The sequence below is a fragment of the Mixophyes fleayi genome, chromosome 3 (assembly GCF_038048845.1).
Source record: "Mixophyes fleayi isolate aMixFle1 chromosome 3, aMixFle1.hap1, whole genome shotgun sequence".
Taxonomy (NCBI): Eukaryota; Metazoa; Chordata; class Amphibia; order Anura; family Limnodynastidae; genus Mixophyes; species Mixophyes fleayi.
The window spans coordinates 337,172,207-337,188,659 of record NC_134404.1 but is presented as its reverse complement, the minus strand read 5'-3'; the positions used below and the strand labels follow the sequence as shown (position 1 = coordinate 337,188,659).

The 16,453-nt window shown below is 42.3% G+C and overlaps 1 protein-coding gene across 4 annotated transcripts; it reads left to right on the top strand.

The window, feature by feature from the left end:
• Window positions 1–2,714: 2,714 nt before the first annotated feature.
• On the top strand, window positions 2,715–9,452 carry LOC142143050 (carbohydrate sulfotransferase 11-like). Of its 4 annotated transcripts, none has more exons than XM_075200766.1 (2): window positions 2,715–2,949; window positions 8,645–9,452. In XM_075200766.1, exons 1-2 carry the CDS (start codon window positions 2,838–2,840, stop codon window positions 9,445–9,447), a joined length of 915 nt encoding a protein of 304 aa, XP_075056867.1. In that variant the 5' UTR covers window positions 2,715–2,837; the 3' UTR covers window positions 9,448–9,452. The 4 variants fall into 4 exon arrangements, with proteins under 4 accessions (XP_075056867.1, XP_075056866.1, XP_075056869.1 ...); XM_075200765.1 differs by having other exon boundaries at window positions 8,642–9,452; XM_075200768.1 differs by lacking the exon at window positions 2,715–2,949 and adding an exon at window positions 2,957–3,100.
• The last annotated feature ends 7,001 nt before the right edge of the window (window positions 9,453–16,453 follow it).

Genomic DNA, 16,453 nt, shown 5'->3' with positions numbered 1-16,453 from the left:
TACAGAGGTGAGCAGGACTGTAATGTAGGTAGTGTATACAGAGGTGAGCAGGACTGTAATGTAGATAGTGTATACAGAGGTGAGCGGGACTGTAATGTAGGTAGTGTATACAGAGGTGAGCAGGACTGTAATGTAGGTAGTGTATACAGAGGTGAGCAGGACTGTAATGTAGATAGTGTATACAGAGGTGAGCGGGACTGTAACGTAGGTAGTGTATACAGAGGTGAGCAGGACTGTAACGTAGATAGTGTATACAGAGGTGAGCAGGACTGTAACGTAGGTAGTGTATACAGAGGTGAGCAGGACTGTAACATAGGTAGTATATACAGAGATGAGCAGGACTGTAATGAAGGTAGTGTATACAGAGGTGAGCAGGACTGTAACGTAGTGTATACAGAGGTGAACAGGACTGTAACGTAGGTAGTGTATACAGAGGTGAGCAGGACTGTAACGTAGATAGTGTATACAGAGGTGAGCAGGACTGTAACATAGGTAGTGTATACAGAGGTGAGCAGGACTGTAACGTAGGTAGTGTATACAGAGATGAGCAGGACTGTAACGTAGATAGTGTACACAGAGGTGAGCGGGACTGTAACGTAGGTAGTGTATACAGAGGTGAGCAGGACTGTAACGTAGGTAGTGTATACAGAGGTGAGCAGGACTGTAACGTAGGTAGTGTATACAGAGGTGAGCAGGACTGTAACGTAGGTAGTGTATGCAGAGGTGAGCAGGACTGTAACGTAGGTAGTGTATACAGAGGTGAGCAGGACTGTAACGAAGTAGTGTATACAGAGGTGAGCAGGACTGTAATGAAGGTAGTGTATACAGAGGTGAGCAGGACTGTAATGAAGGTAGTGTATACAGAGGTGAGCAGGACTGTAACGTTGGTAGTGTATACAGAGGTGAGCAGGAATATAACGTAGGTAGTGTATACAGAGATGAGCAGGACTGTAACGTAAGTAGTGTATACAGAGGTGAGCCGGACTGTAATGAAGGTAGTGTATACAGAGGTGAGCAGGACTGTAACGTATGTAGTGTATACAGAGGTGAGCAGGACTGTAACGTAGGTAGTGTATACAGAGGTGAGCCGGACTGTAATGAAGGTAGTGTATACAGAGGTGAGCAGGACTGTAATGTAGGTAGTGTATACAGAGGTGAGCGGGACTGTAACCTAGATAGTGTATACAGAGGTGAGCAGGACTGTAACGTAGGTAGTGTATACAGAGGTGAGCAGGACTGTAACGTAGGTAGTGTATACAGAGGTGAGCAGGACTGTAACGTAGGTAGTGTATACAGAGGTGAGCAGGACTGTAATGTAGGTAGTGTATACAGAGGTGAGCAGGACTGTAATGTAGATAGTGTATACAGAGGTGAGCGGGACTGTAATGTAGGTAGTGTATACAGAGGTGAGCAGGACTGTAATGTAGGTAGTGTATACAGAGGTGAGCAGGACTGTAATGTAGATAGTGTATACAGAGGTGAGCGGGACTGTAACGTAGGTAGTGTATACAGAGGTGAGCAGGACTGTAACGTAGATAGTGTATACAGAGGTGAGCAGGACTGTAACGTAGGTAGTGTATACAGAGGTGAGCAGGACTGTAACATAGGTAGTATATACAGAGATGAGCAGGACTGTAATGAAGGTAGTGTATACAGAGGTGAGCAGGACTGTAACGTAGTGTATACAGAGGTGAACAGGACTGTAACGTAGGTAGTGTATACAGAGGTGAGCAGGACTGTAACGTAGATAGTGTATACAGAGGTGAGCAGGACTGTAACATAGGTAGTGTATACAGAGGTGAGCAGGACTGTAACGTAGGTAGTGTATACAGAGATGAGCAGGACTGTAACGTAGATAGTGTATACAGAGGTGAGCGGGACTGTAACGTAAGTAGTGTATACAGAGGTGAGCAGGACTGTAGCGTAGGTAGTGTATACAGAGGTGTGCAGGACTGTAACATAGGTAGTGTATACAGAGGTGAGCAGGACTGTAACATAGGTAGTGTATGCAGAGGTGAGCAGAACTGTAACGTAGGTAGTGTATGCAGAGGTGAGCAGGACTGTAACGTAGGTAGTGTATACAGAGGTGAGCAGGACTGTAACGTAGGTAGTGTATACAGAGGTGAGCAGGACTGTAACGTAGGTAGTGTATACAGAGGTGAGCAGGACTGTAACGTAGGTAGTGTATGCAGAGGTGAGCAGGACTGTAACGTAGGTAGTGTATACAGAGGTGAGCAGGACTGTAACGAAGTAGTGTATACAGAGGTGAGCAGGACTGTAATGAAGGTAGTGTATACAGAGGTGAGCAGGACTGTAATGAAGGTAGTGTATACAGAGGTGAGCAGGACTGTAACGTTGGTAGTGTATACAGAGGTGAGCAGGAATATAACGTAGGTAGTGTATACAGAGATGAGCAGGACTGTAACGTAAGTAGTGTATACAGAGGTGAGCCGGACTGTAATGAAGGTAGTGTATACAGAGGTGAGCAGGACTGTAACGTATGTAGTGTATACAGAGGTGAGCAGGACTGTAACGTAGGTAGTGTATACAGAGGTGAGCCGGACTGTAATGAAGGTAGTGTATACAGAGGTGAGCAGGACTGTAACGTAGGTAGTGTATACAGAGGTGAGCAGGACTGTAACGTAGGTAGTGTATACAGAGGTGAGCAGGACTGTAACGTAGGTAGTGTATACAGAGGTGAGCAGGACTTCAGACAGAACAAAGAGTAAACAGTACTTTAACCTCACGGCAAATGCTGACACAAGGGGGGAGCGGAGCAGGTCCTGTCCTCTCAGACACTCTAGCAATGCTCCACTTACTGATACACAAACCACACCATGAAGTTAACGCTGAGATTCTCCATACTGATGTTATTGCTCGGAATCATTTATTTGTGGATGATGATGATCAAGACGACCCCAGACCAAGAGACAGTTATTAAACAGACAAGTGAGTATTTCAAGAAACTTGTGCACTGTGTAGTTAAATGTGTTCCCCTTTACAGTGTTCCTGTCACCAGGAGCTGATTAAGGGTTCAGGTCCCCCTAGGCTAATACACTCATAGCGGCTCCCCACGCCTTTCACGCCAGGCTCATGCACGGTAGGTAAAGATTACCTTAACTTAAAATCCGCCTTCTATCACCCGCCCACCAATGTTTATGTTCCTGTGTTTTTGAAACCCGCCTCTCATTGTCTTTTTAAAAGGGTCACAGCAATCTCTGCCACTCATTTCATCCTAATAAAAATCAGAACCGTATAGCAGAATGGAGGCATGAATAAGCGCTACTAAGGGTGAAGATGTGATGGAGGAGGGGGCTGCCACACCCATCTCTTGCACATACAAGATAAGTTGCACAGTGGTTAGTATTGCTGCCTCACATAGCTGAGGTTATGGGGTTGGTTTCTACCAGGGCCCTATCTGTGTAGGGTTTATTCCCGGGTTTGCATGGGTTTTCTCTGGGTGCTCCGATTTCCTCCCATTCAGTCCAAAACCATCCTGTCCAGTTGGCATCTGACAAAAATGGACCCTAGTGAGTGCGTGATAGGGAGATTAGACCATATTTGCCAACTCTCCTGGAATGTCCGGGAGACTCCCGAAATTTGGGTCGGTCTCCTGGACTCCTGGGAGAGCAGACAAGTCTCCAGCATCCCGCACTTCCCTCAGCAAAATTTTAGCTTGGCCTGCTTCCCTAGCCCTATCTTAAGCTTTGGCCTACTTCTTGCTGATGTCAACCATCACTTTCACTCATTGTCCAGTAATAATTTGATTTGCATTAATTTACCTGTGTCTGTGTATATATTTTTGTTTATTTTTTGATCTTTCTGTATCGTGTTGTGTCATGGGTCACTGTTTTCTGTATATGTCATGTACGGCGCTGCGGACCCTTTGTGGCGCCTTATAAATTAAAGACAATAATAATAATAAAAAATGGCCGCCTCATCTTCTGACACAATGTACAGAGCTTTAAGTCCTATTGGGAGAAAAGCGCAATATAAATAAAGAATTGTTATACTATTAATTATCAGAGATGAATACAAAAGCAGTCAATCAAAAACAGGCAACAGTCATCACCATCAGCGCTCTGGCACTCGCCAGAGATACAGCCACTGACAGACATATCCGCGTGTCTGCCAATTACTGCCAATCATGCAAACTCTTCTTTGCTGTAATCAGACTGCGTTTGACCTCCCCTCCTTCCCCCTTTTCTATGCAATTTTTCTTTTGGGGGGGGATTGCAGTACAAATTTGCATATATATAACGCTGAACAAATGCACACACCCAGCTCAGCATCAGCACCTTCATATTAATTACATAGGAAGACATGGTAAAGGGTAGTTAGCGATATGACCCACAGACATGCTAGACACAAATAAAGGGTGTAGGATTCCCCAAAAATAAGGACCCCCCCCCGCATCCTTTTATACATTTCTAATTAAGTGCAACTATTGTTAAAGTATTTGCACATAATGGTTTTATTATAATAGGTCTACAAAGCATAAACTGCAAAACAAACAAACATCATTCCATCATTATCAGTCAGGACTCACAGGGGTTCAGCACTTTCAAAAACAAGGTGCAGACTTCCTTGTACTAGATTTGCATTAATTATCTAATAATCCTTTATTTCTGCTGCTTAGAGCAGCCTCTCCCTGTGTATTACTAATGACGTGTGGCCTCATTCCAGTGCCAGGTAGCTGTGAGCTGGCGCAGCTCTGACTGACAGGAGACCAGCTGAAAGGAAAGTGACATAACGCTCTGTGTCTGTGAGCACCCGGATCACAGCTGCACGTGAGGAATCCAGACGTTATATTACATCATTACTTGTCTGTCGCAGTCACCGCGTGGGCGGCCTCTGTCCTGACAACAGCAGATTTACTGTAACAGATGTTACACTTTAAGGTGAACTATAATGCAATAAATAAATGGAACCAAGGTTAGCGTGATTAAAGCCAAATCATAAACACCCAGATTTAGATTTCTGATTTTACTGACTTAAAACTAATATGTTTATGTAGGTTTTCCAATTTTATGACAGTTTTAATTTCAAGAACACTAGGGGGCGACATCTTGTTACAAGAACACTAGGGTGCAATGTCTTCTTACACGAACACTAGGGGGCGACGTCTTGTTACACGAACACTAGGGGCGACGTCTTGTTACACGAACACTAGGGGGCAATGTCTTGTTACACGAACACTAGGGGGCGACGTCTTGTTACACGAACACTAGGGGGCGACGTTTTGTTACACGAACACTAGGGGGCGACGTCTTGTTACACGAACGCTAGGGGCGACGTCTTGTTACACGAACACTAGGGGGCAATGTCTTGTTACACGAACACTAGGGGGCGACGTCTTGTTACACGAACACTAGGGGGCGACGTCTTGTTACACGAACACTAGGGGGCAATGTCTTGTTACAAGAACACTAGGGGACGACGTCTTCTTACACGAACACTAGGGGGCGACGTCTTGTTACATGAACACTAAGGGGGCAACGTCTTGTTACAAGAACACTAGGGGGTGACGTCCTGTTACATGAACACTAGGGGGCGACGTCTTGTTAAACGAACACTAGGGGGCGACGTCTTGTTACACGAACACTAGGGGACGACGTCTTGTAACACGAACACTATGGGGCGATGTCTTGTTACACGAACACTAGGGGACAACGTCTTGTAACACGAACACTAGGGGGCGACATCCTGTTACAAGAACACTAGGGAGGGCATATTATTATACAAACACTAGGGGGGGCGACGTCTTGTTACAAGAACAATTGGGGGCGACGTCGTGTTACACGAACACTAGGGGGCGACATCCTGTTACAAGACCACTAGGGAGGGCATATTATTACACGAACACTAGGGGGCGACGTCTTGTTACACAAACACTAGGGGACAACGTCTTGTAACACGTACACTAGGGGGCGACATCCTGTTACAAGAACACTAGGGAGGGCATATTATTATACAAACACTAGGGGGGCGACGTCTTGTTACAAGAACACTAGGGGGCGACGTCGTGTTACACGAACACTAGGGGGCGACATCCTGTTACAAGACCACTAGGGAGGGCATATTATTACACGAACACTAGGGGGCGACGTCTTGTTACACAAACACTAGGGGGCGACCTCTTCTTACAAGAACACTAGGGGGGGCATATTATTACACGAACACTAAGGGGGCGACGTCTTGTTACAAGAACACTAGGGAGGGCATATTATTACACGAACACTAAGGGGGGGCGACGTCTTGTTACAAGAACAATAGTGGGCAACATCTTGATAGTTGGAAATTATGTTGACCCTAAACTGCACTTTGCAGAGATCATGAACTGACTAAGATACATAGTGGGCAAAGAGCAATGATAAAGCGACCAATCAGGTATCAGCTTTCATGTCTCCGACAACACTAATTTGATAAAAGCTGATATCTGATTGGTTGATATGGGTTACAGCACATAATATCTTGTACACCTTATTATTAAATAAGAACCAATACTTATGTTTTAAAACATGTGAAGGTGACAAGCAGTGTTCCCTCTAAACTGAGCAATCTGGAAATGATAGAGTTAAACCTGTATCTTACTAGGAAACATCCTGCAGATTGTGAATGCATTTTTCCGTATCCTAGGAACGGGATATAGGTGATTTACACCCTCTATTTACCTGCACATCTCCGTCAGTGTAAGTTCCCAGTTACTGTCACATGATCACTAATGGGCTCACCGATTAGATTGATTGGTGAACACTTTGCCACTGAAGTGATGGGGGCTAGTAAGGGTCAGTGGAAGATCCGTGTCCCACCCCATCCATGCATTACTAGCCCACTCATCTTACCAGTGAGAGGGGGAGGGGGGGCATTCTGTACCCTTGTCAGACTGGATTGTGGTACCAGGCTGCGACATCATAGTCTAGCACCGTACCCCTGGCCCATCACAGACAAGTAACCGGCTGCACAGGTAAGAAGATGCCGGCTGCTGGCTCTCCTTGTCAGCGGTTTAGTGTCATTGTGTTGCTTATTCAACGTTTTAGGGGCCTCTAAACCACCGAGCCCAAGGCAACTGTTTAGGTTTGGCTAATGCTGGCGCCGGACCTGAAGAAATGAAGTCTGTGCCGTTTCTATGAATCTCCTCACAGTGGCGCACGCAGGGGGGGTTTCTGGTTCTCCAGAAACCCCTCCCCTCCGGGAACCAACGATACTGTACAGCAGCCGTGGCGCTGTCAAAGAAGCGCCCGCGGCAGTGCTGTATTGTAGTATAATACAGCACTGCCGCGGATGCTTCTTGACAGCACCGCGGCTGCTGTAGGATTCAGCCTCGCTGAAATGAAGCTGCTGCGCATGCGCAGCAGTTCTCTCTCGCTCTATTTTTTTTTTCCCGGGGGGGCGGAAACCCCCCCTTCTAAACCCTGCGTTCGCCCCTGCCTCATACAGCAAACGGTGTCAAGATCATTAATACTCTGTACTGTATCAGTATCTTGTGTAAACAAGGTTGAACTTGGATGAACTTGATGGATCTGTGTCTTTTCTACCATGACTAAATATACAGCTATGTAGTGTTCAGATACTGCTGCAAGTGGAACAATCGCTCCCTGGGACGGTAGAACAGGTTATAAGGTACATTGGTGCTGTGTACAGTAAGAAGTCGGCACATGACTCACGTTCTGATATTATAACATGAGAACACGCTTCATGTGCGACTCAGAACATGTTGTTTCTGTCATGTGACTTACTGGATCTGGCACGTGTGATCGTGAATCCAGGTTAGGAAAACAGCCCTACAGGTTTCACTGTCACCTATGGAGAATTCTAGAGCAGAATATTGACCTCAATAATGAAATTATATAAATAAACTTGCTGCTTCCTACAGTGCGTTGGTTGATTATACTGTACATGGAGCAATTTCATACAAAACTTTAAAACAAAAATTTTTTGAAAAGTTAAAACGACTGTACTCAAACTTGACTTAATGTTACAAAGGAAAACACACAATAGAGAACTCTTCCTACATACTTATATGACGTCGTTATTTAGGTGGAAAAATAGCAATTCAAAAAAAGCTACAAATGGAGAATTTTTCTTTGAGACGTACGGCGCAATTGGGCAGCCCCTAAACCATGGAGTATGAGCACGATTGTGCCATGTTCCGTCTGTATTGCTAATTGTGCCCGTTGCTTTCTATGACAGTGGTCTGATATCCACAATGGGAGAGGACCTCAAATACAAAGTCTCAATTTACACCTATGGAATTTCAGCTTATACAAAATGACTCTAGGTAAATCATTATGCACCATCGCTCAATTAATTTAGAAGTAATAACCCCTCTCTTTTGAGCCCCTCTTATCTCTTTTGAGATCAATAATATGAGTGACAGGGCTTGTTGGTCCTTATTTTTGTAGGCATTGGGGTAAACACATGAATATATAACCCAACATGGGTCATCTCACGGTTTGTGATAAGGACGAACCTATTAGCTGAAGTGCTGTTAATTGGCGGAAGACACATTATATTTTTGCAAATGTTCTGGGGAATTTTGTGTGTTTCTATTGCAGATAACACCTCTATTGTCCGTTGTTACGTAGAAATTGATTGAGCAATTTTGATTTTGGCTATTATTTGCCTCTTTTACCTTCAGCAGGTACCAAGGAGAAACTGAGGAGGTCATCAGTTACCTATGACACGTTCCTTCACGTCCAGCAACTTCGGAAAAAGAAGCTGAGATATTTTTGTCGCCAGTTCCCAGAACTCAACACCTTGAATGTATCCGACAGAGCAGAACATCTTCTCTCCAGCATGACCGTAAGCCCAAAACTGCAGATGGTTTATTGTAAGTCGACCGATGTGGCCATCGATGAGTGGGAAGAGCTGATACAAGAGATGGAGAAAAGATCTGATGTTACAATACCGAGTCCTCTTCTTGACTATCACCGACCTGATATGTTTCCCCACCAGCTCCGGGACTACAATCTGACCATGTTGGAACAAGTCCTTCGAACTTACACCAAGGTTCTCTTCGTTAGGGATCCATTCCAAAGACTTGTATCGATGTACATGCAGGACCATGCTGGAGAAATCACTTTCGATGAGTTCATTGAGGACATTCTCATTATGGAGACCGGAAAGAGTGGTGTCTCGTCCAGTTCAGTGATTAGTTTGTGCCACCCTTGTTTTATCCAATATGACTATATAGTGATGTACGATTTCTTGAAGATTGAACTATATCACCTTTTTAAAAGAATTGGCGCACCGGATGGGATACAGCTGCCCAGGTCTACGGACACCAAGTCGAAATTGACGTCAGAGTGGCTGGCTGAGAACTTCTTCCGTGGACTTAGCAAGCAGCAGATAAACCAACTGGCTGAAATTTACTCTCAGGACTTTGCGGCTTTTCGATTACGCAACAGCTTACTCTGGAATAAAACACTCGGGACAATCCGATAAAAGGATGTTATCATTATAATTAGGATTATTTATTTCTCTTTATATTCACTTAAATAATCTATATGTTAACAGCATAAGTAGGACTATTATGAGTGACTTATTTCTATGATGTCATTGTCGGTACAGAACACATCATATACTATATAATTAAAGGTCCTGATCAGTAGAATTGCATAAAAATATTGGCATTCTAATCGGCTGCACACGTCCACCTTATAGTGGATGTGTAATGGTGACACTACTCTACATATCCAGATCTGGGGCTAGATTTACTAAACTGCGGGTTTGGAAAAGTGGAGATGTTGCCTATAGCAACCAATCAGATTTTATCTTTCATTTATTTAGTGCATTCTACAAAATGACAGCTAGAATCTGATTGGTTGCTAAAGGCAACATCTCCACTTTTTCAAACCCCCAGTTTAGTAAATATACCCCCTGGTCTCCTTAAGAGCGGCACCATTGCATCAACTACGGACATACCAACCTGGGAATGCCCAAACATGACCAACCTTGGAAGCCAAGCAAGTTGGAGCCAGTCTAGGATCAGGTGACCACCTGAGAACATCTGGTACAGTAGGAAGTAGTGCCGCTTTGGAGAAACATTTAGGGACAATGATAAGTGGCTCCCATTAGATAGCACTGGTTCTCCACCAATCCTAACACTTGTTAACCATTCTATGAATAAGAGGTCCCATTAGCTAAGTCGAGGAGGATCCTAACTCTCCCAATTCCACATTCGAAACTTAAGGTCCTCTCAATATTAAAGCACATTACTCACCCCCTTCAGTATATATATCTTCGTCTATTATCGTTTAATCACTAGACTTACCCCTCCCCCCTCCTTCTTCTGATATATAAATGACCGGCCACATATGATTCTCTAACATTTGATACCATTTATGAGTCAGTGCATATTAATACAACATAATGGGAATCTGCAAGGTTACATAGTTAAGCACGGCCATTTGTAAACCATGCAGTTCATATACACATGAATCAATATGGTTTCATACAGTAATCATACAGCACCTCTATACACATAATAATGATATTATCAGTTTATGTCTATACTATTTATATCCATAGTATTTAATGGTATGTATGTTCCTAACATTTCTTATCGATACATAATACTGTCATGATCATGTTTATTGCAATGTCTATTACTAGGTAATGGTGCATCGTTATTGGACTGATGTGATCCACTTTCAATTTTTCATTCAACATCTCAATCACAATGGAAAACAACATTGATTGGGTGTTCAGATAGACGAATATGCATAAATATCCACCCCCCCATGACGGAAAGCACAACCACCTGAGGAAATCTGCTAGCAGGTGAAACGCGTTGGGTCACCCCCTTTGTCAACATACAGGAAACAATAGATTCTGCGGTCCACTATGGAACGCACGCCGCACTCTGCCGCCTCCATCCTCTCACTCGTCAGACTCTGTCTCTCTGATGATCCGTTTTGCCAGCTTATCGGAATCTCCACCTTATGTCTTCCAGCTGCATACTGCCTATCACATCGGGACTCAGATACCAAGCAATAGTGAGTTCACTCTGGACTTAATACCCGCAACCTGACTTATTACACCCATCAGTTCATTTATATCTACCATTGACCTCCATTGGACAATTTTTACTAGTTGGACTGATGCCCTGTGTATATCTGTACACGTGCGAGGGACTCTATTACATACATTCAGCCTTTTGATGCAAACTTATTCCCCGTTTTAATCCCTGTTTTAATGCTACTGTATTTATCAATTGTTCTATTGTTTATAATCTTGTCCATTGTTTATATTTATATTCTTGTCCATTGAATAAATATCTTTAAGAGATCATAATTACAATTATATTATAGGTTACATTAACACCTATCTCCCATATCATTCCCATGTAGGATCCATTGAAGGCAATTGAGCGCATAGTTAATTCAATATATGTATAGTTGTCCAGGGAGGGATACCCTGAATTATAGTAGTTCTTGCACTCGGAGAGTAGAGCGCAGCCCTTATTGTTTTATTCCTATTTATTGTTTTGGAGTTTGTTTTCAAAACGTCCACCTGCTATTTACCACAATGCCTCACCATTGTCCTCTGGAAAATGTGATAATTGCCAAGACACCTGTGCACCTGCTGGTTACTCTGGAAACTGTGACAGTTAGTGAACTCTCCTTGTGCACCTGCTTGGTGACCTGGAACATGTGACCTGCTGGGTGGTCTGGAAGCTGTGATAGTTATTTGCAGCCCTGCTGGGTGACCTGGAACATGTGAGTTGTTGGGTGGTCTGGAAACTGTGACAGTTATTTGCAGCCACATATATCAGCGCGTCTTGCGGGGACCATGCCCAGCAATGTAACTTTGATGGAAGAACTTATACATATATTGTAGTGAATAAAGAAATTTTGTAGTTCCTCTAATATAGTGACTGATAATATAGTTATTTATTCATTATACTACGGTGTTAAAATTTCGACATGTAATGTAGTGTATAAAGAAGTTATTGCATTCTGTTACTAAAGTAATTTAGTGATTACATTTCAGTTTAATTTAAGGCGGTAACTGTAGTATTTTTTTTAAATTTATACTTTGCAAGAGCTGAATTCAACCTTTCCATCCAACCAAGGATATGATAGTCTGGCCACTAGGGGCAGTCTTCATGTGAAGCAGACATGTTTGAACCGGCTGGAAACTGTTTCTTGAACCGGTTTGTTGAATCTAAACAAAAACGTAGAATATTTGACGTCATTTCTCGAGAATGAGATTGAATAAAAGAATCAGGAAAGGCAGACAGGACAGCTAAAATTGATACCTAATAACCGTTTTCCAATGTGAACGAATAACCACAAATGTTAACAACGAAATGCTCGTTGTTCGAATGAAAAAGAATGTTACAATACATTTTTATAATTTAAAAATATTATTTAAATTGTAAATACAAATACAAACTTTAACATGAATGCAGACAGTAAATGACTCAGGACACAAACCTATGGAGTATATGTGTACAGGTATTGAATATCTCTTGTCTAGAAAGCTCTGTTAAACGGACCCCTATATTATCCCGAGTCCATTAAGTCCTGAGATACGGAAAGGAAAAAAGTGAAAATTTTATTGCTCCATTGCTGTGATTTTGTCATACACACAGACATGGATGGCCTCTAAGAGCTAGATTTACTAAGCTGCGGGTTTGAAAAAGTGGGGATGTTGCCTATAGCAACCAATCAGATTCTAGCTTTCATTTATTTAGTACCTTATACAAAATGAAAGCTAGAATCTGATTGGTTGCTATAGGCAACATCCCCACTTTTTCAAACCCGCAGCTTAGTAAATCTAGCCCTAAGTTACTGTGAGGAGTTCTGCTAAGCAAGTTAATGAGTTGGGTCCCTCCCAGATTTTTCCCTCTTGGAAACTGTAGCATTGAATTTGTGTCATTGCCATTATAGAGAACTGACCACAACAACCAAACACAACATTCAACTTCAAGAAATACCGCAGCACAAAATATTCACCAGACAATAACACCCTATGCTACAGGAAGCCTTACGATGTTCTGTGATGAGAGGGGGGGAATTATTGTGAAGATACCAGGTTCATCTGGCCCACAGATGCCTTACTATGTCGGGGAAGTCTGCCCAGTACCTTCTAGGGTTCTCAGTCACTCAGGCAAATGTTGTTAGAAGGTAAAGCAATACATTTATTATAATAAAAACAATCACTATATTATTATGTACACACAGTAAATAAATGCCAGGCCGGTTTACCACACCATCTGTCCCTTACCCCACTAGCTTAAGGCACATGGATCTCTGTCAGCTGCATATGTAGACTCTGGTAGAGAATGACAACTCAAAACCAGACCTTGCACCTTCCAGCAATCAAATCATAGAATGACCACCTCCTCCCCTAGGTTGGCTCCTTATATCTAGTGACAAATGTACACAGTTCTTTCCCCTTCCTCGGCATACCTCTGGGTCTATCCTTCTTAACCATTGGTGGGTGTTGTATCAAGGGGTTGGGGGAGGAGGAGAGATGGACACTAATTCGTTTTCCCCCTCCAGTATCTTGCAACCTGATCCTTAACCGTAACCCACCTGGCTTCACTTTAAGGACAATGAATAACAACCTCACTGCCACATCATCAATATACAATACACAATATACATATTTACAATGAGCTATAATATCCCCTTATCCACATGTAATTAGACACTGCAGTTGTAGTCTGTTGAGTTGGGGAACAAAAGCAAGGGCTATAAAAAGAACTTTCTATAATCCACATTATATGAGAGACGAGAAACAGGATGGTTACAGTGTTATCACACTTGTTTTGTCACAGTTATGTCCAAATCTTCCCCATCCTGGCTTCACTAAACTCAGCCGTACCCTCATTTGATGCAGAAGGTTGTCTAATTTTCAAATGTTACCAAAATGGTAGCCTTGTTGGGCTACCCATGTTACTCCTACACATTTCTGCACCTCATTCAAGATGGTGTAAACTAGCAAAAGAAAATTGCACAATCATTTTCAAATGCAGATTTATTTTGAAAATTTATGTGTAGAATCATGCTTTTTGTTTATTTTGGAAAGGTGCATTGATGCCAAAGCAGAATACACACATTTTCTTTTAATTCCTTTTCTTGCTATTTCATAAAAAATGAAAAAGACACTTCATTGGCCATTTTGGGTACATTTTCTTTGCCACGTCAGGGGTTACAAGCAAACTAATTATTACTATTTTCTGAAAATTCAAAGTTTTCGGAAAAAAAACAAGGTCTAATTTGTATGGGTACCACATAAACAAATGACTGATGTTGATTTTGGAAGGTGACCAGCACAAAGGGTGCTGGAATAGACCCGTATTCATCAGCAGACATATCTTCATATCCGATTCTTCTTGAATACAGATGTGTGTATTCCCATTTTACGTTTGATCTGCGTGCCTTAAGGAATCTGGCCCTGGCTGTTTCCTCTTGATTGAACTCTGGGTTTTAAATGTACAATTTGTGCCACACGGGGTGCAGTCGGGGTGTGACTGAGATATTAATTATAGATAATCCCCATTCTTACATTACACAATGTTTCATCATTAATTAGGGCTTTATCCTGCCATGACTTATATCTCAGCGAGCTCATTACTGGTCTGATTCATTAAGGAAAGTAAGGCAAAAAAAAATTCTCCTGGACAAAACCATGTTACAGTGCAGGGGTGCAAATTAGTTTATTATTTTGCACATAAGTTAAATACTGGCTGCTTTTTCATCTAGCACACAAATACTTTATTTGTACACTGAAATTTAAAGTTGATCTAGGACATGCCCTACCCCAACTATAAATCTGTCCCCACATTTTAAATTTACCTCCCCCTCCAATGCAACATGGTTTTGCCAAGGTGCAAAGTTACTCATTTTGTTTTGCTTTACTTTCCTTAATGACTCAGGTCCTGTATGTGTTACTGTATTTTGAACATGTGATCTGTGTTAAGCAATACAATACACTTATATTTTAGTAAGGTAAATAAGTGCGTCCAATTCTGTTCTCTTCAGAATTTAGCTGGAAGGGGTCAAATATTGACATGGTCCCAACAGATGTGTTCTCAGTGACAGAAAGACAAACTTATATTACTTTAGGGTTAAACAAGATGAAGTGAGATGTATGATACCACCACATACGCTTTAAACAATGTTGACGTATGTTGTTTTTTTCAAGGCAGCCAATGTGAATTAGAAACTTGTTTACCAGATTAGGAAACTGTAAATGAGAGTAAAGATCATTACACTGTGTAACAGATGTTGATAAAATGTGTAAAACCTTGTACTTGTCTGCACAAGGCTGCACATCTCTCTGATGTGAATGTAATAAAGACTTCATATCTAATTCAGAAGATTTTGTTGGGCTGGGTACACACTGCAGAAAATTTCTCCCGATTTGATATCATTAACGATTTTACCAACGACTGAAAGTCCCGATCAGCAGCCGATTCCTGTGTACACACTGAACACGTTTCACATGATTTACCGTCAGATCTGTGCTCTTCATCTGTCATAACCATCGGCTGAAAAGATTGTGACTCTGCACCCTGCATAGAGACCTATGGACACTGCATATGGGTGAGGTACGTTTTTTGTGATGGTGCTAATTGCGAAAATCAGTTTAGTGATGAAAGAATGGCGAAAGTGATATTTCTAGTTTTAAAGCAGCAATGCCAGGACCTGCCGCCTCTATTTATCCTAATTCTAATTGTAACCCTTACCTTAACCCTTACCCTAACCCTTACCGTAACCCTTACCGTAACCCTTACTCTAACCATTACCGTAACCTTTACCCTAATCCTTACCCCAACCCTTACCTTAACCCTTACCTTAACCCTTACCGTAACCCTTACCATAACCCTTACCCTAACCCTTACCATAACCCTTACCCTAACCCTTACCTTAACCCTTACCTTAACCCTTACCTTAACCCTTACCTTAACCCTTACTCTAACCATTACCGTAACCTTTACCCTAATCCTTACCCTAACCCTTACCATAACCCTTACCGTAACCCTTACCGTAACCCTTACCGTAACCCTTACCGTAACCCTTACCGTAACCTTTACCCTAACCTTACCCTTACATTAGAGTATAGAGGCGGCGGGTCCTGGCATTGCCGCTTTAAAGCCGTAACATGAAAAAACTGATTGCCGAAATACACATCTCGCACCCTTCTCACCCCTCTAAGTCTAATTATCTGGCAGTCTTTGATGGATGTTTTCGGTCACGGTCAACTCTATTTCCCTTTATTACACTTTCATATAAGAAATCACTTATACTGTGCTAACGCTTTACCTTAATGGTGCTGTGTATCCCATTGTCATACAAATGCCGAGCACACAAAGAGGTAAGACATACCAGAGGCTCCATGAGGGAGCAGCATATTAGGAGAATAAAATGTTTAATTGAATGGATGAGATGTCGTTACTCTTTTTTTTTTTTTCCAATCTGTTTATTTATATTTT

Excerpts from the sequence above, each read along its gene's own strand:
- LOC142143050 (XM_075200765.1), top strand. The coding sequence starts at position 2,838 with ATGAAGTTAACGCTGAGATTCTCCATACTGATGTTATTGCTCGGAATC. Across the intron at positions 2,950-8,641 it reads GACAGTTATTAAACAGACAA|CAGGTACCAAGGAGAAACTG; the intron begins GTGAGTATTTCA and ends TTTTACCTTCAG.